We start from the raw sequence: 22,323 nt of genomic DNA, 5'->3' as shown, positions 1-22,323 counted from the left end.
GATGAAGCAGTTGTCTCAGGCAACACTATACTGTGTTTCAAGCAAGGAATTTCCCAAGTGGAAAAAAGCTGCTTGGGGCTGTGTTTGCAGATCTTCCTGTTTGTGGGATTGGCCAACTAATTGCACAAGCTTCTCTAAGACTGGGGGGCGGGGAGGTCGGTCCACTCCTGCTTAGCAAATAGTTGTCCCAAAGCAGTTCAAAGGGAAAGTGAAACTGACATTCTCAAACTTTATATAAAAACCCACAGAATAGATCAGCAGGAGTCTATCAGACAACCAGAGCTGCAAGATGTCTACGGTAAGTACCTCTTGATCTGCAAGGGAAAATCTATGGTGGGTAAGAAGGCCCGTAAAAGGACTCATCCCAAGAGTGAGTGTCACCTTCCATCTTTGAAAGCTTGTATTTAGTTTGTTATTATTTCTGAGTCTGTTTTTCCAGGAAAATAGAGTTCTTGTGGGGTGGATATCTACTGTCTGACACCACAGAACTCAATTCTAAGCCTGGGATGTAGAGAGGAGACAGCACTAGGTAGGCCAGCCAGGTGCTGCGGGATACACACACACACACACACACACACACACACACACACACACACACACGGAAATATCTGGAAAGAACTGAGCAAAGAACTTAAGCATAAGTTTCTCCTGACTCCTCCTGTGTAAGTTCTTCCTGATTTTCTCCTCACTTGTGGATCACTTCACTGACTTTTTCTCAATGCAAAGAGGCCTTAATTCCTTCCCCTTTTAAAATAGCTCTGTTCCAGCCCAGCAGACTTTTTAATGATCTAGCTTTCTCTAAATGCTCAGAGCAATGGCAGGAGTTTGTACCCTCTTCTGAAGATGAGGCACCCTATATGTAGTTGGAATTTTCCTCTGCCCTTGAAAAATCATTTGATACAGGCCCTGCTCTCTCCATGTTAGCTTCGCCTTCCCCCTCTAACTTTTAACCATCTCACTTTTCTGTCTGTTCTTGTCCATGACCGCACATCCTACTCTTACCCAGAGAGGTCTCTCTGTTTTGCTCCAGACTGCAGCTAGAATTGTCAAGGTCAGAGTCCAGGCTCAAACAATCCAGAGTCATCTACCCAGTCCTTAATGAGCCAACTAAACAAATAAAGAGTAGAAGGTAGAAAAGATTAATTCATTGTGACTTCATTGAGAAGCAAAGCAAAGGGGTTCAGTGACTCCCCCCCCCCTAACCCAACACCCCCCCCCCCGCCTGCCCCCCCCCCCCCCCCGGGCTTATGACTCAGTTCCTAACATGGAGTTTAAATACAGAGCCAGAGGTATGCAGAGCGAAGAACTTCTAATCAAGTTGTGGCCTTACTCACCATCACTGGCTCAGCTCCAGACCCTTCTGCAAAGTAGTCTGACGAGTTGTCAGACTGTGGGCAATCTCTTTCTAGAAGGTAACAAGCTCCCAGTCTTTTCTTTTTCCCAGTACAAAAACACACCCTTAGGGCTTCCTGCCTCTCTCTGAGCAACCTACCAAGGTGCTTACCTCAGCTATGGTTCTTCTTTACAGAGGCACTGGCTGTAAGGGAGTAAAGTAACCATTCTTTTTCATCTACCCTGGAGACACCCAAAGACTCAGAGAGACTTTTTACCCATAAACTTGAAAGAGAATAGGAGAATTACCAAAGCCATAAAGGTGGTCCAATGCAAAGCCACAGTTCAAACTCAGGCATTTCAGGTCAGCATTCACGTCCTCTCCATCTGACCTGCTTCCAGATCCCTATGATATTTATCTTTGGTGGTGTGATCATCATCTGCCTGATGCAACAATACCTGGCATATATGTCTTCTAAGAATGTTGTTAACGTCTCCTGCCAGCAAGCCAATGACGTGAGTCCTGGGGCTCTCTGGTGGGTGGAAATATGTTTCCTATGACGGTAGTCTCTAGAAGGGACTTCCTGGTTTTGGCTTCCTACCTAGAGTAAGGAGGAATCACACAGTGTCTGAGTCCTACAGGTTTGCACATCCTTTTTGCATCCTTATTACTAAGCCTTGCTGTTCCTATGTTCCCTAGGTACATATATACCAGACCCAAGTCGTCATAACAAACACACTGGAAAACTCAAGTGGAAAAAGCCGCCCACTGGATCATTTAAGAGAGATCCAGCCTTTAAAGAAACAAAACTAGAGGCCAAAATAAGTCCTCTTCCTTCCAGATGTGCATCATCCGCTTCTTCCTTTCCTAGAAGACTGAGGGAGCTATCTCTCACAGTGCGAGTATTCGGAGGTATAGGTGGAGCTCAGAAGTAGACACTTGCCTTGCCTGTATTAGGACTTGATTGAACCCCAATACCACAAAATTCTTTATCTCCACTGAGAAAATGGAAATTTAAGATGGGAGTCAAACATTGTGTGGTGTTAACATCCGTGAGCATGGTTTAATATACATACCGTATGCTTGTTTTTCTGCTTGTGAACTTGTGAGATAGAAAAACTACCAAGTCATCCACTTTTACTTGTTATCATTCAGTCACATAATAAATTTGGATTGTGCACTTGATATGTGTGAGGCTCTACTCATAGAAGAGAAGTGGGGAACAGTGGGTGTTGTGATGCAGTCCTTGACTTACAGACACTTTTGGCTTCCACAGAGATACCATGTAGGCAGTTTCCCCTTACACGCAACAGCATGAGGGAGGGAAAGAAGGGACACACTGATGCATGTGTCTTATTCTGTCTGGTGTCGGTATAAGTAAGAGATAAGGAAGATAAAGAGCCAAGCTGGTTAAGGGAGCAACATATCACTGGGTCATTTAAGGCTATGAATAGGATCTTCCTTTTAATAAGGAGCCCAGTATTTGGAAGGGCTCTAGGGAGAGAAAGGATCCGAGGGAACAGTTAAATGCTGTTCTTGTAAAGTTTATGAGACAGCAGGACCACTGGAGCAGCACAGAAGATAAAGAACAAAACTCTATTCAAGTGTGAACCGCAGAACTATCTCCAGGAGAAGGGAGAACAGTTTATGGGAGTTGTTTTGATTTGCTCTGTTTTGTTTTGTTTTGTGACAGGGTTTCTCTGTATAGCCCTGGCTGCCTTGGAACTTGCTTTGTAGACCAGGCTGACTTCGAACTCTGAGATCTGACTGCCTCTGCCTCCTGACTTAAAGGTATGTTCTGCTATACTGGGCTTGAGAGTTTAGATTTTTATAGGATGGTTTAAGTTGGGTGGGAGTGTGGTGGGAGAACATCAAAGGAAGGGAAACTGCTGTAAACAAAAAGAACTTTCTTCAGCAGAAATTTTTAGAGGACACCTCTTGTCATGAAGATAACAGGATGTAACTGCAGCCAGGGAAGCAGGCAAGTCTTCACCCCTCCCTCAGCTCCTTCAAAATCAATTCCCAAGACTTACCTCTAGCTCTGTAGCAGACCGCCTGCTGAAGGCTCCTCCCCCTACCTACCCCTTCTGAGTGGATCACGCAGACCTTTCTCTAAATAAAGAAAATGGGCTACATTTACACAGTGGAGTATTTTACTCAGCTGTTTTTTAAAAGGACATGAAATTTGCAGACAAATGGATGGAACTAGAAAAAAATTAATAATAATAATAATAATAATAAAAGATGTCCTGAGGAAGGTAATCCAGACCCAGAAAGACAAATATGGTATGTGTTGTGAGTATAAAAAGATAAAGAGATACAAGAATATATCCTATGGGGTGCAGTGAGGTATGGGGGAAGAGGGTGCCTTGTCGGGCCCATGCCAAGGCATCCCTTCCCCTGAGGGACCAGCCACATGAGGGTATAGTATAGAATAGAGTTTATTCAGGGCATGGGGAGGGGAGTTAAGAGGGTAGCAGAGGCAGAGAAAGGCAGAGAGAGGAAGAGAGTAGAGAAGAAGAGGCCAGCCATGACCACGTGGAGAGAGGGGGGAAGGGAATGAGGAGAGGGGGGGAGCAAGGGGGCAAGAGGCAAGGGAGAGAGGCAGGAGTAAGAGAGAGGAGGGGCAAGAAGCCCCTTTTATAGAAGGTCAGGCCTACCTGGCCATTGCCAGGTAACTGTGGGGATGGAGTCCAGACAAAATACCAACAGTATGTACTCACTTATTAGTGGATATTAGTGTTAATTAAATGATAATCAAGCTACAATTCACAGACCCAAAGAGGCTAAGTAACAAGGAGGGCTCTTTAGAGGTTGCATGGACCTCCCTGGAAAGGAGAAATAGAATAGATTCTGCGGGTAGGCTGAGGGTGGTGAAGATGGGAATAGGAGGAATTGGACTGGGGAAGAAGGATGAAGGGAAAGAATACAGGAAGAGAAGACTGGAATTGGAGAGCACTTGGCAGGGATGTGGGAACCTCGTGTAGTGGAAACTAGTGAAGACTAGTAATGGAGGACAGGAAACCGGAATTGTTCACCTTCTGTAACCAGGCCAGGCTTCCAGTAATGGGACTGGAATACCAGCCCAGCCACAAAATCCTCAATCTACAATCTGTCCTGCCTGCAAGATGTGCTGGGGTAATGGTGGCACAGAACTTGTGGGAGTGGCCAACTAATGACTGGTCCAACTTGAGACACACACTATGTGATCCACACCATGTTTAACACAGCCTTGATGAGCAGGACCCTGAGGCTGGACCTCCCAGAGACCTAGGGTAGAACCAAACACGACTGGCAAATAAATAAATAAATAAATGATTCCTAACGGTGTTTTGTATTTATACATCGATGCCTAGCCTTCGTGCACAGCATCTGCACTTGGTTCTCCTTCAGCTGCTTACACTAGTTCAGCTGCTCCACCCCACTGGTCCAACTTCTTGGTGAAGGCCTTGTCGTGCAAGGTGGCGAGCCATGTGTCCCCGCTGCCTTCCCTGCTGCCGGCCCTGGGCGGGACCACCGAACTGCTCAAGCTCAGCCGGCAGCAGCCGCGGGCTGCGACCTCCCGGATCGCCCGCCCCTCCAGGCCCTGGCCATGCACCCGGGGCGCAGGGCTCACAGCTCGGAGTGCCGCAGGGCTGGGAAAGACTGGTCCGCCCAGCGCACCGCTGCCGCTGCCGCTGCAGCCACCTCCGCCACCTCCGCAGGCCTCTCTGTGCTCTGGCCGCAGGGCTCTCTAGCTCTTTCTCTTCCCTCCCTCCCGGTTTCCGTTATGGCCCCCAGTAATACATTTTGTTGTAAACACTGTTATTCCTTTTGGGATTATAACATCTAATTTTGCTACCGGGACTAGCAAGACATAAGGATACTAGGAAAGGCAGTTGTTAAACTGCTTGACTCTTTTTTTTTTTTTCCGAGACAGGGTTTCTCTGTATAGCCCTGGCTGTCCTGGAACTCACTTTGTAGACCAGGCTGGCCTTGAACTCAGGAAGTGTCTAGTGAGTGCATACGATGGCTGTTTAAGAACTTATGTGTGCACCCTGTACAGTATTTGTCTGTTGGAAACCTGGGGAAAATACAAGGCAACCTGAACCATAAGTTGCTGCCTGTTGTCTTCTGACATTTTAACTTAAATATGTGCTTAATTGATGGCATTCCATCTTTCTGTAGTTCACCAGAGATTTATACTGAGATGTTTTGCTAAGAGAGAGAGAGAGAGAGAGAGAGAGAGAGAGAGAGAGATTTGTCTCTTGTTTATATTTCAGGCTTTTGTCTGCTTTACCTGTCATTTGGACAGTCTCGTCATTTGGAACCCTAGTCTTATTATATCCTTTTGTCATATATATGGCATAAGCTTGTACATCAATAAGAATAGCTGTAATAACTGGCACTGTTCAATAAATTTATGAGGTGTTTTTTTATTTTTTGTAAATGTTGTAGGCTTATCCTTCTGCGCAAAGCTTCTAAATTTTGCTTCAAAAGTAGAAGCTGGCCAGGCAGTGGTGGTGCACGCCTTTAATCCCAGCACTTGGGAGGCAGAGGCAGGTGGATTTCTGAGTTCGAGGCCAGCCTGGTCTACAAAGTGAGTTCCAGGACAGCCAGGGCTATACAGAGAAACCCTGTCTCAAAAAAAAAAAAAAAAAAAAAAAAAAATAGAAGCTGGGGCTGGAGAAATGGCCTAATAGTTACAAGCACTGGCTGCTCTTCCAGAGGACCCAGGTTTGATTTCCAGCATCTACATGGTAACTCACAACAGCCTGTAACTCCAGTCTCAGGAAGATCAGTGCCTTCTTCTGGCCTCCAAGAACACTGTATGCCCATGGGGCACAGACATACAGTTGAGCAAATGCTTGTACACATAAAATAAAAATAAATAAGATTTCCACAGATAGATAGATAGATAGATAGATAGATAGATAGATAGATAGATAGATAGATAGATAAATGGCATTTATTTATGTGTTGCCTGTGTGTGCACATGTATACTTCATTTACTTATTTTTCACACATAGGGGGCATCTGCCTTGGCACATGTGTGACTATCAAAAGGTCACTTTTGAGAGTCAGTTATCTCCCTCAACCATACAGATCTCAGGGATCAAATTCAACTGAGCCATCTCATGAGAGGCTCAAAATGTCTCGAGGAAACAAAACCAATGAGATAAGTAGCTTTGGTATAAACAGGAAAGGGAAGGAGGGGAAAAGCTGGTGAAACACAACTGGGGCATTTCCTTTAAATGCTTCTGTTAGAGAAAAACAAAACTGAACCTCAAAGCCATAAATAAGTTAGAGGTTAACTAAAACTGATTAACCAAAGAAGGCAGTTAAGCAAGTTGTTTCATTTTGCCCCCGGGATCATTATATAAACGTTCACTATATAAAGAACTTCCTAGCTCCTTTAGTTTGTGTTCTGTGATGCAGGCATTGCTTCCTAGTCAGCTTCCTAAACTCCTGCTTTATCCTAAACTCCTAAGGACGGAAAGAGCCAAGCAGGGGATCAGAGAAAGCCAACTTCAGGATGTCTACTGTAAGTCTCTTGATTTATAAGGAAAAGTCTCAGTGGGTTGACTGCCCTTGGGGGGGGGGGGTGTAGTTCAGTTTGCTGGCCTTAGGAAGAGTGGATGCATGCATCTGATTTGAAACCTTGTATAAGTTTTCCATGGGAAACAATGATTTCTTTGCAGGGTCAATATCCCCCTGTGTCCACAGAGCTGAATTATGGTCTGAATGTAGGAAAGGAGAGAGACTGGTGGCTTGATGGGAGCGGGATCTTGCTCTAGAAGTTGTGATGTGAACTCTGTGTTCCCTGCAATTGAAATCCTTCCACCTGCACGACCAGCCACAGCCTCTTCTGAGTCACCGCTCCTCACCCCTCTCCTAAAGCTTGCCCCACACACACACAGAAACATGCTCACACACCACACATTACAATCCTCTCCATGCATCCAAAAACACAGGAGTGCGCACGCACACACACATGCACACCCACAGAACTTTAAAGCTGATTCAAAAGAGAACTCTAGAGACTCAAGAGAAATTTACTGATGTTAGAAAGAAAGAAAAAAGTCACAAGGCAAGATGGCAAGCTGTGTGGATCTTGGTAGCTGCTAAGATGGTGAGAAAAGAGGAGACACTGCACACTTAATAAAGTGCACAACAGGCACACTAGGAAAATAGAAGCAGGCACCTAGGGCCTTTGCTTTTTACTTTTTATTTTGAAGGGTACAAATGTGGTCTCCTCTCAGGTGACATAGTTACAGTTTTAGGGTATACACCTGGGCCCAAATAGCTCTAATAAGCTAGATTAATATCTTCAAGGTGTCAATTAAAGAGACACTCGTGAAAATAGGATTTGTTCAGCCTGGATACACTGAGAAGAAAACAAATAAAAGCTCCGTTGGCTGCCCTCACTACTACCACACCACCACCAAGTTCGTCTTTTCATTTCAGAGTAAGATTCGGATTTAAGATCCATGCCTTTCAGGCATGTGCCTTAGGCACATAAGTGACACTTTACCTTTTCAAACCAACCAAAGAGGAAACAAATAACCTTACTATTTGTTTTAACTCGTAATCAGTTAGAAGTTTCATTGCATAGCCTAGAACTCAAAATTGTGTTTAAGACAGAATAATTATTATGTGTTACAATCAGTTCGCCTTTTAGCTTTATCAGCTTTGGGACAGGAGGGAGTAATCGAAAAGCATCAATTCATATCGAGCTTTGTTATCCTCTGCCGTTCATCTTTACCTCGAGTCAGTTACAAGCAGCCTTCAGATCGTTGGCTCTTACTGAGAGCCATTGCAGGTGGATTTCCAGTCTAGCAGTGAGAGTCCAGTTGCCTGAGTATGCCTCTTGTGGAGATTTTTCATCATTGCACTTGAAATCTGTTCTCTGTCTTTCTTCTAATTCCCTATCTATCAAGGCATTGCTAACACCAACTCACCTCAGAAGATGATGACATACAGACATACAGCTATCCACATATCTCCAATGGTTTCATGGCTTTAAAGGGCCCTCCCAGTCTCTTCCTGCCTACCAGGCTTATAGTCCCCTGGTTTCCTCCTCTGCTGAGTTAGTTCAGTTTAGGAATCACTTTACTGGCTCTTTTTCACCAGCCAAAAGGAAGCCTCACTTTCTCCTCCTAACCCCCTCAAAATTCCACTGTCACAGGTGAGCAGATTGTCTCAGGGCCTGGCTTCATCTGGAGGCTCAGAGAAACAGTAAAAGTGTACAACAGGATCAGTAAAACTACTCATCACTGGGGACAGTCTCCGTTCCACCAGGAGACTTTTTCCACAGACCTCTTCCCTCGTGACACTCAGGCCTCTTTCCCCTCTATGTCACTTTCTTCTGTGTTCTTATACCCAGTACAAACACTGTTCACTACCAACACAGAACACTTTCACTGTCTCACCAACTCCGGACCACACCTCTCGACCTGGGCAAACGACCAAAGCATTGCCTGAATAATGACACCTAACATGGAAGATCAATGCCAACTGTTGGGAACTAAAAAGGGGGCCCAGGGGATGCCCTGGGGAAGGGGAAGACCCACACCCCACCAGAGTTCCACCTATGTTCTGGTCAGTCAGGCATAGAAGGGCTGCTATCTACCTTCCACTCATCCCTGGGTGGGCATCTAAGCCTCTGACCCACTCTTCCGTGGGTGGCAAGGGGCAGCCCTACCTGGGAGTCCCAGAGCTACTTTGCTAAAGCCACCAGGGTTATGGGAGAGAGGGATGAGGGAAGAGGTTCCCAACACTGATGAGAGTGAGTGCAGCGGATCTTGACTAGAGCACAGGAAGGCCTTCTAACAGGAGATTAGAAAGGGCTCATTAGGAGAAAGCCTGTCCCATCCTCCAATCGCAGTGGGCTTTGATGAGCAGAGACATTCTATGGTTTTAGAGCTTAACTATAGAAAGTAAGGGAGTTCTATCTGTTTAGCAGTGTTTTCCTGTAGGTGGAACAACAATATGAACTAACCAGTACCCCCAGAGCTCATGTCTCTAGATGCATACGTAGCAGAAGATGGCCTATTCGGCCATCATTGGGAAGAAAGGCCCATTGGCCTTACAAACTTTATATGCCCCAGTACAGGGGAATGCCAGGGTCAAGAAGTGGGAGTGGGTGGGTAGGGGAGCAGGGGCGAAGGGAAGGTATAGGGAACCTTCAGGATAGCATTTGAAATGTAAATAAATAACTATATCCATCTATAACTCCTCATGAAGAGTCCTTTTTATTCCATTTTTGTCTCTACTCAGAAACTGTTTGCTATCCATTCTAAGTGTAAGGTACTTTGCTTCTACAGCCGATCTGATTGTCTGGGTTGCTCTGAGGTGAGAAGTTGCAGTCTCTGGTATAGCATGCAAATCAACCAGAAGCCGGGTACAGAAGCCTTTGTTCTATCTCCGTGGGCTCTCTTGGCAGGGAATTGCACTTCTCTAACTAAGTATCGGGAAGAGAAGAGGAGGAAGGCCTATCTCTCTCCTTGTTCTTGGCACTTGTACAACTTTCAGAGTGTGTGTTCACATGGCAAAACGTTTACTACACATTTGCACATAAGTTCAGGTCATAAATTGAATAAGAGATTTATAACAAAATGACCATATGCATATCCACTAGGAATAATTATCTAGCTAAACATTCATTATTTGTTACTAGCTTACAGGTTCGTGGAATGTTAAAGACCATAACTAAGCTGTCCTTGAAGTTTTATACAGATAAGCCCAGTCAATAACTTATCCCCTGCTTTTGTACCTGTGGTATACATCTTTATGACCTTCAGTTAATAGTTTTTGTAACCCCTTGGAATGTGCCCTAGGTTTTAGAAGTCTATTGTTATCTCAGAAACAATTAAGCTGTTCTGTTATAAGGGGGTTTCTTTTTTTTTTAAGATTTATTTATTTATTATATGTAAGTACACTGTAGCTGTCTTCAGACACTCCAGAAGAGGGCGCCAGATCTCGTTACGGATGGTTGTGAGCCACCATGTGGTTGCTGGGATTTGAACTCAGGACCTTTGGAAGAGCAGTCAGGTGCTCTTACCTACTGAGCCATCTCACCAGCCCATAAGGGGGTTTCAATGTCTTTGTGATGCCATTCTGAAATGATGGTAACCTTAACATTCTAGTTCTTTCTGCAGAGTAAATGTTCTTTGGTTTCATATACTATCTGAGTCTGGAGTCTTTCTTCAGTAAATTTTGGACCCTTCCACTCCATAGGCTCCAGAGTGCATGTGGTATACATATATACTCTCAGATACACCACACCACACACACACATACACACACACACACACACACACACACACACACACACACACACACACACGCTTACTCACATAAAATAATTTTGAAAAATAAAATTTCTTTCCTGAAAGAAGTGTCAATGTCTACCTCTCCTTCTAAAGTCCTAATGATAAACTAAGGTAATATTTCATGAATGTCCATTCCAAGTAACTAGTGAGTTTATTGGGCTTACTTACAGAGCAGTGGGTAAGAGGTTCCTGACAGGACCACCTGTGGCCTTATAGCAGCTGCGCAGGAAGGTCTGTACCCAGGCTGAATGCTGACTCCCCATGGCCTCATAGATGAAGCCTGTTCCCTAGGCTCTGAGGCCAAATGTAAAAAAGAGTATATCTTAGTACAAGTCGTTGGGAGTAGTGTCTGGGGACTCATATAAGGGCCCTATGACCCTCCCCACCCCTTCTGCAAAGAGGGAAGTTCTAACGTCAACAAGCCCAACTTTGATATCTTTTGTAAACTGGCTCAGGTGAACCCCTGAAGATTTGGGTCAGATAGTCCTATACAATAGGGGGTGGGATGGGGTGGCGAAGAAAGGTTTCAGGAGAAAAGCCAAGACTTAACAATATTTCACTTGAGAACTAACAAAAGCACAAAACTCAGACAATTTCATGATCTTACAGGTAGCATAGTCTAGATATTTGTTCTTAAATATCCTTGAAAACTAGTCCTGAATTTACAATTTCAGCACCACCTAGCAGACTGGTAGACAAGTATTTGGCCTCACCCCTGAGAAAGAAGTTGGGGGGAGGGGTGTGCATTTGACCAGGAATTGAAGCCAATAATCAGCCTGTGGGACCTCATAAAACTAAAAAGCTTCTATGACTTTGAGAGCCCACAGAATGGGAGTCAATCTTTGCTAGCTATACATCTGACAGAAGATGAATATCCAGAGTTTATCAGAAATTCAAAAACTAAAGAGTGAAAAAGAAAAAAAATCAACCAGATCATTAAAAAAAAAGTGAGCTTGGAATCTAAACAGAGAGCTCTCAAAAGAAGAATAAAATGGCTAAGAAATATTTATAAAATTGCTCATCATCCCTACCAACTAGGGAAATGCAACTTAAAATAACTTTGAAATTTTATCTTATTCCAATCAGAATGCCAAAGATTAACAAGACAACTGAAAATAAATAAATAATAAATAAATGCACTAGTAAATTAATACATAAATGTTGGAGAGAACTTTGGAACAAAGGAAAGCTCATTTCTATCAGTGGGATTAGGAGCTAGTCTAGCCACTCTGGAAATCAATGTGGAGAACTCTCCAAGCCAAAATAAATAAAGAAATAAACCTACCATATTGTCCAGACATACAGCTCTTTGGCACATGTGCAAAGCAATTTGAGAAAAGAAGGCCATGAATTTGAGAGAGAGCTGGGGATCAAGGATACATGAGACAGGTTAGAGGAACAGAAGGGAAGGAGGGGAATTATGTGTTTGTCTTAGTTACCGTTCTATTGCTGAAAGATGACACTATGACCAAGGTACCTTATAAAGAAACCCTTTCATTGGAAGCTTGCTTACAGTTTTAGAGGCTTAGACATGGTGGTAGAGAGCATGGCAGCGTAGCACACTACAGCAGTAGCCGAGTTCTCACACTAATCTGCAAGTTGCAAGCAGAGACAGAGAGGCTGGGCCTGATGGGGCTTTTTAAAACTTCAAGGCCTACCCCCAGTTAAATACATCCTCCAAAGAGGCCACCCCTAATCATTCCCAAGCAGCTCCACTAACTGGAACAAGCATTCAAACATATGAGCCTATGGGGGACATTCTAGCTCAAACCACAACAATAATTATATTTTCCCCTCTGTCTTGTACTAAGCCTTCTGGCTATTCTGCTGCCATTCAGAGTGCAACTCAAGAAAGCACTGCAAATCATTTTATCCCATTTTGAGCACTTCCATCATTTAGATACCTCAGAAGGACACTATCAAAGACTTAATCCTCAGGTTGACATTGTTGGCAGATTCAGGAACCTTTAAGAGCTAGGCCTTAAGCTAGAGATGGCTCAGGGGCTAGGAGCACTGACTGCTCTTCCAGAGGTCCTGAGTTCAATCCCCAGCAAACACACGGTGGCTCACAACCATCTCTAATGGAATTCAACTCCCTCTTCTGGCGTGAAGACAGCTACAAGTGTACTCATATACATTAAATAAATAAATAAATAAATAAATAAATAAATAAATAAATAAACATCTGGGTGTTATGAAAGATATTTACCTTATTGGTGGTATGGCCTCAAATTAAATTTGGGGGCCTTGGTCCCTTTTTTCTGCTTCACAGAATCACCATATGTTCTCTACCATTGCCTTGTGGCATGCCAACAAAGAGCCTGAGTGAATGTTCTCACCTAGTCTTTGTGAGTTTCTGCCAGCAGTAACTCACTCTGGTCCGGTCAGTCTGGCTCATCCTGAAAGGCAGGCTGGGCTGAAAGGGAATAGATGACAAGAGAAATGGGGCCAGGACAAAAGGTGTTCTGATCGAAGCCCGAGGTTTAATGAAGGCAGCTCAGTTTATATAGCTGGGAAAAACCCCAGTCCCCAGCCCCAGTCTTTGCAGGCACAGGTGAGTGTCCATAGGCGGTCCAAAGGATGTTGTCTCTGGGACATCAACTGGTCTTCTCAGCAGGTGATGGAGACACTTTGAAGGACAGTGGACAGTAGAGCAGCTCTGGCAGATCTGAAGATTATCACTGCAGGTGGATCTTAGCGACTGCAGGGGGCTGGGCTTTGAAAGACAGTGATTAGTATAAACAGTAAGGCAAGCTTGGCAGATCTGAAGATTATCACTGCAGGTGATCTAGTGGTGACTGAGAGCTGGGAGGCCCCAACAAGTCTTGAAGTGGAATCTCCAAAACTGTAAATGAACAATCTTTATCTTTCTATAATTAGTTACCTCAGGAACTTGGTTGACTAAGACAAACATCTTCCAATACAAAGATGTATGCTGTGATGTATGTCAGCCTACACCATCCTGTAGCAACTCTACTGAGTGGACTAAATCAAAAAGAACATCTAGATAGGGCATTTCTCAAGGTTTCAAATAGGAGTCTAGGTTTTTTGGATGGTTGGTTGGTTGGTTGGTTGGTTCAAGTGTTGTTGTTTGTTATGATCACCAAATATGTAATTAAAGAAAGAAAGAAAGAAAGAAAGAAAGAAAGAAAGAAAGAAAGAAAGAAAGAGCTTCCAGTTTCCATCTGCACCCAGAGCTGACCCTGTGCCACAACTCTCCATACCCAACTACCACAAGGACAGAGCTGGTCTCCCAAGAGTGCTGATACACCTGTGAGTACAAGTAATACCACCACTTCTGCTCAAATTCCTGGCCCAAGAGGGACCCACCCAGAGCCATCAGGACACAGGAACCAAGGAACAGCCAGGGACAGGATCCTTTCAGTTTCCATTTGTGCCCCAGAGCAGGCACTGTGCCACAGCTCTCCATACCCAAATACTTCCTGGGGAGAACTGGTCTTCCAGGAGTACTGACACACAGGCTTGAAAGAGGGACAAGCCATAGTCAGAGACAGCAAGACCAGTTAACACCAGAGATAAACAGATGATGAGAGGCAAGGGCAAGAATATAAGCAACATAAACCAAGACTACCTGGCATTATCAGAAACCACTTCTCCCACCACAGCAAGCCCTGGATACCCTAACACACCAGAAATGTAAGACTCTCATTTAAAATCACATCTCATGATGATGATAGAGGACTTTAAGAAGGACATAAAGAACTCCCTTAAAGAAATACAGGAGAACACAGGTAAACAGGTAGAAGCCCTTAAAGAGGAAACACAGAAATCCCTTAAAGAATTACAGAAAAACACAAACAAACAGGTGAAGGAGTTGAACAAAACCATCTAGGATCTGAAAATGGAAATAGAAACAGTAAAGAAATCAAAAAGGGAGACCACTCTGGAAATAGAAAACCTAGGAAAGAGATCAGGAGTCATAGATGCAAGCATCACCAACAGAATAAAAGAGATAGAAGAGAGAATCTAAGGTGCAGAAGATATCATAGAAAACATTGACACAACAGTCAAAGGAAATGCAAAATAAAAAAAACTCCTAACCCAAAACATCCAGGAAATCCAGGACACAATGAGAAGACCAAACCTAAGGATAATAGGTATAGAAGAGAGCAAAGATTCCCAAATTAAAGGGCCAGTAAATAACTTCAACAAAATTATAGAAGAAAACTTCCCTAACCTAAAGAAAGAGATGCTCATGAACATACAAGAAGCCTACAGAACTCCAAATATCGGACCAGAAAAAATAATTCCTCCCATAACAGTCAAAACATCTAATGCACAAAACAAAGAAAGGATATTAAAAGCAGTAAGGGAAAAAGGTCAAGTAACATAAAAGGGTAGACCTATCAGAATTACTCCAGGCTTCTCACCAGAGATTATGAAAGCTAGAAGATCCTGGGCAGATGTCATACAGACCCTAAGAGAACATAAGTGCCAGTTCAGGCTACTATATCCAGCAAAACTCTCAATTAACATATATAGAGAAACCAAGATACTCTATGACAAAACCAAATTTACACAGCATCTTGTCACAAATCCAGCCGTACAAAGGATGATACATGGAAAACTCCAACACAAGGAAGGAAACTACATCCTGGAAAAATCAAGAAAATAATCTTTCAACAAACCCAAAAGAAGATAGCCACACAAACACAATTCCACCTCTAACAACAACAACAAAAAAAAAGCAAAAAAAACCAGGAAGTAGCAATCACTATTTCTTAATAGCTCTTAACATCAATAAACTCAATTCCCCAATAAAAAGACATAGACTAACAGTCTGGATACAAAACAGGACCCAGCATTTTGCTTCATACAGGAAACACACTTCAGTGACAAAGACAGACACTACCTCAGTATAAAGAACTAGAAAAAAATTCCAAGCAAATGGTCCCAAGAAACAAGCTGGAGTAGCCATTCTAATATTGAATAAAATCTACTTTCAACCGAAAGTTGTCAAAAAAGATAAAAAAGAACACTTCATGCTCATCAAAGGAAAAATCTACCAAGGAGAACTCTCAATTCTGAACATCTATGCTTCAAATGCAAGGGCACCCACATTCATAAAAGAAACTTTACTAAAACTCAAAGCACACATTGCATCTCACACAATAATAGTGGGAAACTTTAACACCCCACTCTCATCAATGGATAGATCATGGAAACAGAAACTAAACAGAGATACAGTGAAACTAACAAGTTATGAAACAAATGGATTTAACAGATATCAATAGAACATTTCATCCTAAAACAAAAGAATATACTGTCTTCTCAGCACCTCGTGGTACCTTCTCCAAAACTGACCACATAATGGATCACAAAACAGGTCTCAACAGATACAAGTAGATTGACGCAATCCCATGCATCCTATCAGATCTCCACAGACTAAGGCTGCTCTTCAATAACAACAAAAACAACAGAAAGCCCACATACACATGAACAACACTCTACTCAATGATAACTTGGTCAAGGAAGAAATAAAGAAAGAAATTTAAAACTTTTTACAATTTAATGAAAATGAAGGTACAGCAAACCCAAACTTATGGGACACAATGAAAGCAGTGCTGAGAGGAAAACTCATAGCTCTGAGTGCCTCCAAAAAGAAACTGGAGAGAGCATACACTAGCAGCTTGACAGCACACCTGAAAGCTCTAGAACAAAAAGAAGCAAATACACTCAAAAGGAGTAGACAGCAGTAAATAATCAAACTCAGGACTGAAATCAACCAAGTAGAAAGAAGAAGAACTATACAAAGAGTCAACACAACCAGGAGCTGGTTCTTTAAGAAAATCAACAAGATAGACTAACCAGAGGGCTCAGAGATAGTATCCAAATTAACGAAATCAGAAATGAAAAGGGAAATATAACAATAGAAACTGAGGAAATTTTAAAAATCATCAGATCCAAGTACAAAAGCCTACATTCAATAAAACTGGAAAATCTGGATGAAATGGACAATTTTCTAGACAGATACCAAATACCAAAGTTAAATCAGGATCAAATAATCAACCTAAACAGTCCCATAACCCCTAAAGAAGTAGAAGCAGTCATTAAAACTCTCCCAAAAAAAAAAAAAAGCCCAGGACCAAATGGGCTTAGTGCAGAATTCTATCAGACCTTCAAAGAAGACCTAATACCAATAATCTTTGAACAATTCCACAAAATAGAAACAGAAGGAACACTACTGTTCTATGAAACTACAGTTATGCTGATACCAAAACCACACAAAGACCCAACAAAGAAAGAGAACTTCAGACCAATTTTCCTTATGAACATCAATGCAAAAATAATCAATAAAATTCTTGCAAATCGTATCCAAGAACACATCAAAACAATTATTCACCACAATCAAGTAGGCTTCATCTCAGGGATGCAGGGATGGTTNAATATACAGAAATCCATCAACATAATCCACTACATAAACTCAAAGAAAAAAATCCACATGATCATGCCATTAGATGCTGAAAAAGCATTTGACAAAATCCAATCATGATCAAAGTCTTAGAAGATCAGGAATTCAAGGCCCATACCTAAGCATAGTAAAAGAAAGCCAGTAAGTAGACAATATCAAACTAAATGGAGAGAAACTTGGAGTAATCCCACTAAAATCAGGGACTAAACAAGGCTGCCCACTCTCTCCCTATCTATTCAATATAGTACTTGAAGTTCTAGCTAGAGCAATTAGATAACAAAAGGAGGTCAACGGGATACAAATTGGAAAGGAAGAGGTCAAAATATCACTATTTGCCAATATGATAGTATACTTAAGTGACCCCAAAAAATCCATCAGAGAACTCTTAAACCTGATAAACAACTTCAGCAAAGTGGCTGGATATAAAATTAATTCAAACAAATCAGTAGCCTTCCTATACTCAAAGGATAAACAGGCTGAGAAAGAAGTTAGGTAAATCATACCGTTCACAATAGTCACAAACAATATAAAATATCTTGGAGTGACTCTAACCAAACAAATGAAAGATCTGTATGACAAGCACTTCAAGTCTCTGATAAAAGAAATCATAGAAGACCTCTGACGATGGAAAGATCTCCCATGCTCATGGATTGGCAGGATTAATGTAGTAAAAATGGCCATCTTGCTGAAAGCAATCTACAAACTCAAAGGAAACCCCATCAAAATTCCAACCCAATTCTTCATAGAGTTAGGAAGAGAAATTCTCAAAATTATTTGGAATAACAAAAAAAAACAGGATCTCGAAAACTATTCTCAACAACATAAAAACTTCTAAGGAAATCACCATCCCTGACCTCAAGCTGTACTACAGAGCAATAGTGATAAAAACTGCATGGTATTGGTACAGTTTCAGGCAGGTAGATCAGTGGACTTGAAGACCCAGAAATGAACCCACACACCTATGGCCACTTGATCTTTGAAAAGGAGCTAAAAACCATCCAGTGGAAAAAAGACAGTATTTTCAACAAATGGTGCTTGTTCAATTGTCGGTCAACACATAGAATGAAAATTGATCCATTCTTATCTCCCTGTACAAAGATCAAGTTCAAGTGGATCAAGGACCTCCACATAAAACTATATACAGTGAATCTAATAGAAGAGAAAATGGGGAAGAGCCTCGAACATATGGGCACAAGGGAAATTTTCCTGAACAGACCACCAATGGCTTATGCTCTAACATCAACAATCCACAAATGGGACCTCATAAAATTACAAAACTTCTGTAAGGCAAAGAACACTGTCAATAGGACAAAACAGGAACCAATAGACTGGGAAAAGATCTTTACCAATCCTACATCCAAAAGAAGGCTAATATCCAATATATAAAAAGAACTCAAGAAGTTACACTTCAGAAAACCAAATAACCCTATTAAAAAATGGAGAACAGAGCTAAACAGAGAATTCTCAACTGAGGAAACTCGAATGGCTGAGAAGCACCTAAAGAAATGTGCAACATCCTTAGTTATCAGGGAAATGCAAATCAAAACAACCTTGAGATTCCATCTCAGACCAGTCAGAACAGCTAAGATCAAAAACTCAGGTGACAGCAGATGCTGGTGAGGATGTGGAGAAAGAGGAACACTTCTCCATTGCTGGTGGGATTGCNAGCTGGTACAACAACTCTGGAAATCAGTCTGGTGGTTCCTCAGAAAACTGGACATAGTCCTTCCTGAGGATCCATCTATACTACCCCTGGGCATATACCCAGAAGATGCTTCAATATGTAATAATGACATATGCTCCACTATGTTCATAGCAGCCTTAATTATAATAGCCAGAAGCTGGAAAAAAACAGATGTCCCTCAACAGAAGAATGGCTATAGAAAATGTGGTACATTTACACAATGGAATACTACTCAGCTATTAAAAACAATGACTTCATGAAATTTGCAGGCAAGTGGATCAAACTTGAAAATATCATCTTGAGTGAGGCAACCCAGTCTCAAAAGAACACAAATGGTATGCACTCACTGATAAGTAGATATTAGCCCAAAAGCTTCGAATACCCAAGATACAAATTACAGACCATATGAAGCTCAAGATGAAGGAAGACCAAAGTGTGGATGCTTCAGTGCTTCTTAGAAGGGGAAACAAAATACTCACAGGAGGAAATATGGAGACAAAATGAGGAGCAGAGACTGAAATCCAGAGACCACCCCACCTGAGGAATCCATCCCATATACAGTCACCAAACCCAGACACTACTGTGGATGACAAGAAGTTCTTGCTGACAGGAGCCTGATAGAGCTGTCTCCTGAGAGGCTCTGCCAGAGCCTAACATATACAGAGGTGAATGCTCGCAGCCACTGATCATAGGGTCCCCAATGGAGGACTTAGAGAAAGGACTGAAGGAGCTGAAGGGGTTTGCAACCCCATAGGAAGAACAATAATATCAACCAACCAGACCCCCCACCAAAGCTCCCAGGGGGAGCTAAACCACCAACCAAAGAGTACACATGGAGGGACCCATGGCTCCAGTCATGTATGCAGCAGAGGATGGCCTTGTTGGACATCAATGGGAGAAGCAGCCCTTGGTCTGGTGAAGGTTCAATGACCCAGTGTAGGGGAGTGCCAGGGCAGGAAGGTGGGAGTGGGTAGATGGGTGGGAGAGCACCCTCATAGAAGCAGGGGGAGGGAGGATGGAAAAGGAAGGTTCTGAAGGAGAAACCTGGAAAGGGGATAACATTTGAAATGTAAACAAAGAAAATATCCAATAAAAGAAAAAAAAAGAAAGAAAGCAATGTATCTTTACTGTATTGCTTATTGGCAGAAGTGTGTGTAGGGCGGGTGCATTTTCTTTTCCTTTCCATATAAAGCCACAAGAATTCAATCATAAGAGCCCTACACTAATGACCTAAAAATCCAATCCCTTCCTAAGAGTCCCACCTTCATACTCTGTAGACACTTGTGACACCGGGGGCACCAATCATATTCAAACTCAGTAGAGATATTTGAAAATGACCCTTCACCTTTAGACCTGAAGAACTGGAATGTTGGATAAGAATCAGACACAGCCCATTCACTTCCTGTCAGTCTCTATTAGATTCAGTCCCTCAACTTTCCTTTTATCACATGCTATTGTCAAGTACATTCTTATGTCTCATAAAGTTCAATCAACAACCAGGAGCTAATAGAGGCTACATAACTGTGGGTGGCAATAAAGGTAGGAGAAGCAAGGTTAAACTTCACTTGGATAAGAGGAAAATAAAATTGTATAAAAGACACCCTTTTATCTGTCAGAACTGCTAGGCGTATCATACATGATCTAGGAAGTGTTAGGACCCAGGTAAAATGTTAAGGCCTGGGTAACAGTTACCTGGCTAGCCTGTCATTGTAAGAAAACTTTGTCACGTGTTTATCCTGTTACGGGGAAACTTTCTTTTTTTTTTTTTTTTTTAAGATTTATTTATTTATTTATTATATGTAAAGTACACTGTAGCTGTCCTCAGACACTCCAGAAGAGGGCATCATATCTTGTTATGGATGGTTGTGAGCCACCATGTGGTTGCTGGGATTTGAACTCCAGACCTTCGGAAGAGTAGTTGGGTGCTCTTATCCACTGAGCCATCTCACCAGCCCACGGGGAAACTTTCTAATGCCAAGTTTGATTATATTTCTGTTGTATTCTGTGCCCTTGGAAACCAATCATGATAGAAGTCAGTAGATTAGTTACCCACAATAATCTTGGAGCCAGAGCAAGCACCTAACAGCACTTTCTGTCCCTGTGTATAAGCTGTTATGATATAAACTGCCCCTGGGATGAACCCTCACATAAAAGAGACACAGGAGGATCTGAAGTAGCCACTAGAAAGTCCCAGATGCCAGGGACCCAAGAGGTTCCCAGGACCCAACAGGGAAGACATTAGCCGAAATACCCAACAAACGGGAGATAAAACCTGTAGAGACCATATCCAGTGGATAGGCACAGCCCCCAGTTGAGGGATGGGTTCACCCATTCACCTCGAAATATTAATCCAGAATTCCTCCTGTCAAAAGGAAATGCAGGGACAAAAAGTGGAGCAGAGACTGAAGGAAAGGCCACCCAGAGACTGCACTACCTAGGGATCCATTCCATCTGCTGACACTAAACCCAGACACTATTGCTGATGCCAAGAAGTGCTTACTGATAGGAGCCTGGTATAGCTGTGCCCTGAAAGGCTCTGCCAGAGCCTGACCAATACAGATGCGAATGCAAGCAGCCAAATACTGGACTGAGCGCAGGGACTCCAATGGAAAAGTTTGGGCAAGGACTGTAGGAGCTGAAGGGGTTTGTTACCTCCTAGGACAAACAATATCAACCAACCAGACCCCCCAAAGCACCCAGGGACTAAACCACCAACCAAAGAGTACACATGGAGGGACCCATGGCTCCAGTTCGATATGTAGCAGAGGATGGACTTATCTGGCATCACTGGGAGGAGAGCCCCTTGGTCTTGTGGAGGCTTGATGACCCAGGATAGGGGAACACTAGGGCACTGAGGCAGGAGTTGATGGGCAGGTGGGGGAACACCCTCATAAGGCAGGGGGAGGGAGGAGCGAATAGGTGGCTTGTGGAGGGGAAACTGGGAAGATGGATAACATTTGAAATGTAAATAAATAAAGTAACCAATAGAAAATGAAAAACAAGAGAGAGACACACATACTCCAATATAACAAACTATTTGGAATAAGACTTCCATTTTGAGTAGTAGACCTCTCTGGGAACTGACATCCTACTTGGCAGAAAGAGGCATGTACATGGGTAACTGACATCCTGGTTGTCAAGTTAAGACATGAATGTTAGACAAGTCCCATCCTAGAAGACAAGACATGAGTATTAGACAAGGAAAGTCCCCTGCCAGAGTTGAATACCCCAATGAATGGGAGCAGAATATGTGTACAACAAAGATGTGTTCCTAAGGCAATCCCCCATCCCTAAATCCTGATTGATGAAATAACTTGGCACAGATTTTGTGCATTTTGGGTTTAAAACCCTTATAGAATCTTAACTTGGGGCCATGGCCCTAGTCAACCAATCTGGGGATGTATGTTCAATAAACTATCACTGTCTGACTAAGATAAGAAAGAAAGAAAGAAAGAAAGAAAGAAAGAAAGAAAGAAAGAAAGAAAGAAAGAAAGAAGAAAGAAAGAGACCTTTCCTCCCCGACCGAGGAGGGGTGTCCGCCTGGCATCCAGCGCCTTTC

The 22,323-nt window shown here is 42.7% G+C and overlaps 1 protein-coding gene and 1 long non-coding RNA gene across 3 annotated transcripts in view; both read left to right on the top strand.

Annotated features, from left to right (window-relative positions):
- Nucleotides 1–113: 113 nt before the first annotated feature.
- Nucleotides 114–2,518, top strand: LOC110323366. Its single transcript, XR_002380764.1, has 3 exons — nucleotides 114–298; nucleotides 1,735–1,848; nucleotides 2,033–2,518. It is a non-coding gene; the product is annotated as an uncharacterized LOC110323366 (long non-coding RNA).
- A 4,244-nt stretch (nucleotides 2,519–6,762) lies between these two features.
- Nucleotides 6,763–22,323, top strand: part of Ms4a18 (membrane spanning 4-domains A18) — a 41,834-nt gene continuing 26,273 nt past the window's right edge. For both annotated transcript variants that reach the window (XM_029545018.1, XM_029545016.1), the window contains exon 1: nucleotides 6,763–6,857. In XM_029545018.1, coding sequence (XP_029400878.1) covers nucleotides 6,849–6,857 — 9 coding nt within the window. In that variant the 5' untranslated portion in view covers nucleotides 6,763–6,848. The remainder of the gene's footprint in view (nucleotides 6,858–22,323) is intronic.

This window comes from Mus pahari, chromosome 1, assembly GCF_900095145.1.
Source record: "Mus pahari chromosome 1, PAHARI_EIJ_v1.1, whole genome shotgun sequence".
Classification (NCBI taxonomy): domain Eukaryota; kingdom Metazoa; phylum Chordata; class Mammalia; order Rodentia; family Muridae; genus Mus; species Mus pahari.
This window is presented reverse-complemented; position numbering and strand designations above follow the sequence as displayed.